Source organism: Ciona intestinalis, unplaced genomic scaffold, assembly GCF_000224145.3.
Source record: "Ciona intestinalis unplaced genomic scaffold, KH HT000075.2, whole genome shotgun sequence".
In the NCBI taxonomy this organism is placed as follows: Eukaryota; Metazoa; Chordata; class Ascidiacea; order Phlebobranchia; family Cionidae; genus Ciona; species Ciona intestinalis.
Genome location: NW_004190397.2, coordinates 582934 through 584626, shown reverse-complemented (window position 1 = coordinate 584626; position 1693 = coordinate 582934). Strand labels below are relative to the sequence as shown.

Here is a 1693-nt window from a genome sequence, read left to right as displayed (position 1 = left end):
CATTTGGTAGTAACAAAGAACATTTAATGAATTATAAAACCGTATCCTNCACGACTTCCACAGACCGTTGTTAATTGTTTAAAACACGATCAGGCTATTTGGATATTATGTGTTAAAGGTGTCCCATCTTCCCCACCCTACTATATATACGAAAAGAAAGTTCAAATTAATTAAATTAGCGAAGGAAAGGAATAGCAAGAAACGACAGACGTTTAGAACACGCTACGAGTAAAAAGTACTAGGTACTGAAGAAAGGCACCAATTGAAAAGAGTGTATTGTTGATTACAGATATAGTACGGTCATTTTTCCTTGATACATTATGCTTATACACAGTTTCGCGTCTTGTTACATGATAGTTAGCATGGTATATACATAAATTATTTATGGTATCCTATGTTGTAATGCACCGGAAAAAGGTGGTATAGCTAAAAAACTGCTGTAAATATTGAGAGCATACAGAAAGAAGGGTATAGGGCTAAAGGTTCCTGCTATTGAAGGAAGCAGTACAGAATGGCGTTATAAATTATTAACAGCAGCGTTATATAAATAGTGTACAAAGAATGCGTGTTATATTGTCAGAAGTGTATATAGTAGGGCATTAGGTAACATGGGACACCTTTAGCACATGATCTCCAGATATCCTTGTGTTTTCAACATTTATAGCAACGGTCTACGGGAGTCGCAAGGATACGTTTTATAATTCTTTGAAAGTTATTTTTACTACAATTGGTATGAGAAAATAGAGTGAATAGGTGTCCCATTCTACTGTATATAGAGTACTGTAGTAAGAGCAGTATATAAACTTTACCTTTTTATAGTGTGTTTAATACTTAAATACAGCGTTAGACAGATGCTCAGGATTTGTTAGGAATCGATTATTTGCAGAAGAATGTCTAATTTTGTGGAACGACTTGAGAATGAGCTAAAGTGTCCAGTGTGTTTTGCAAATTTTAAACAGAATGTAATTTCTTTACCATGTCAACACAAGATTTGCGAAGACTGTGTTATAGCTTTGTGCGACTGCATTGTATTTCGAAGGTAGGATAACTGTGGACCACTATGCGCAGATTGTGTTAAATCGATAATTTAAACCCGTTGAGGTAGACCACGATCGTTATTATGGTCATTGCTGCATCGAAACGATTTTTTGTTTTAGATTAAATACCAGGACGGAAAAAGATTTTATTCTCTTTTCTCATCCCATTTTGAAGTAAACAAAAAACATTCAAGGAATTATAAAAACGTATCCTTACGATAAAGATATATTTGTCTATTATGTGCTAATTGTGTATACTTTTTTGAATGTTTTTTGTTTACTCCTTTAATTGGGATGTAAAATAGAATGAAAATATGTCCCACCTTCTCCCGCTCTACTATATACATTTAATACATTAATATTTTTAAGGTGTCCTGTATGCCGTCTCAATTTCACACCAACGGAGTTAAGGAGAGATCACACACTTGAAAACATAATTCGTATAATAAACAAAGAAAAGGTAAGGAATGTAACTTGCTTGATCCTCATTTGGCTGTTATACGACAGTCGTTATAACACGAAGTTTTGGTTCATACAACGTGTGCCCACTTACAAGTTATTAAATATAGAAATGTAACTTTGTGTGTATGTGTTTTCTGTATGGCTGACAATTTAGACAACCCATTAGTGACCACTGGGTTGGAGCATTTACNCGT

The 1693-nt window shown here is 34.2% G+C and overlaps 1 protein-coding gene across 1 annotated transcript in view; it reads left to right on the top strand.

Moving 5' to 3' along the window:
- Positions 1-740: 740 nt before the first annotated feature.
- The window catches only part of LOC113475002, a 2303-nt gene continuing 1350 nt past the window's right edge, over positions 741-1693 (top strand). Inside the window, exons 1-2 of the mRNA XM_026838324.1 lie at positions 741-1039; positions 1407-1497. Of these exons, the coding sequence (XP_026694125.1) occupies positions 891-1039; positions 1407-1497 (240 nt within the window). The 5' untranslated portion in view covers positions 741-890. The remainder of the gene's footprint in view (positions 1040-1406; positions 1498-1693) is intronic.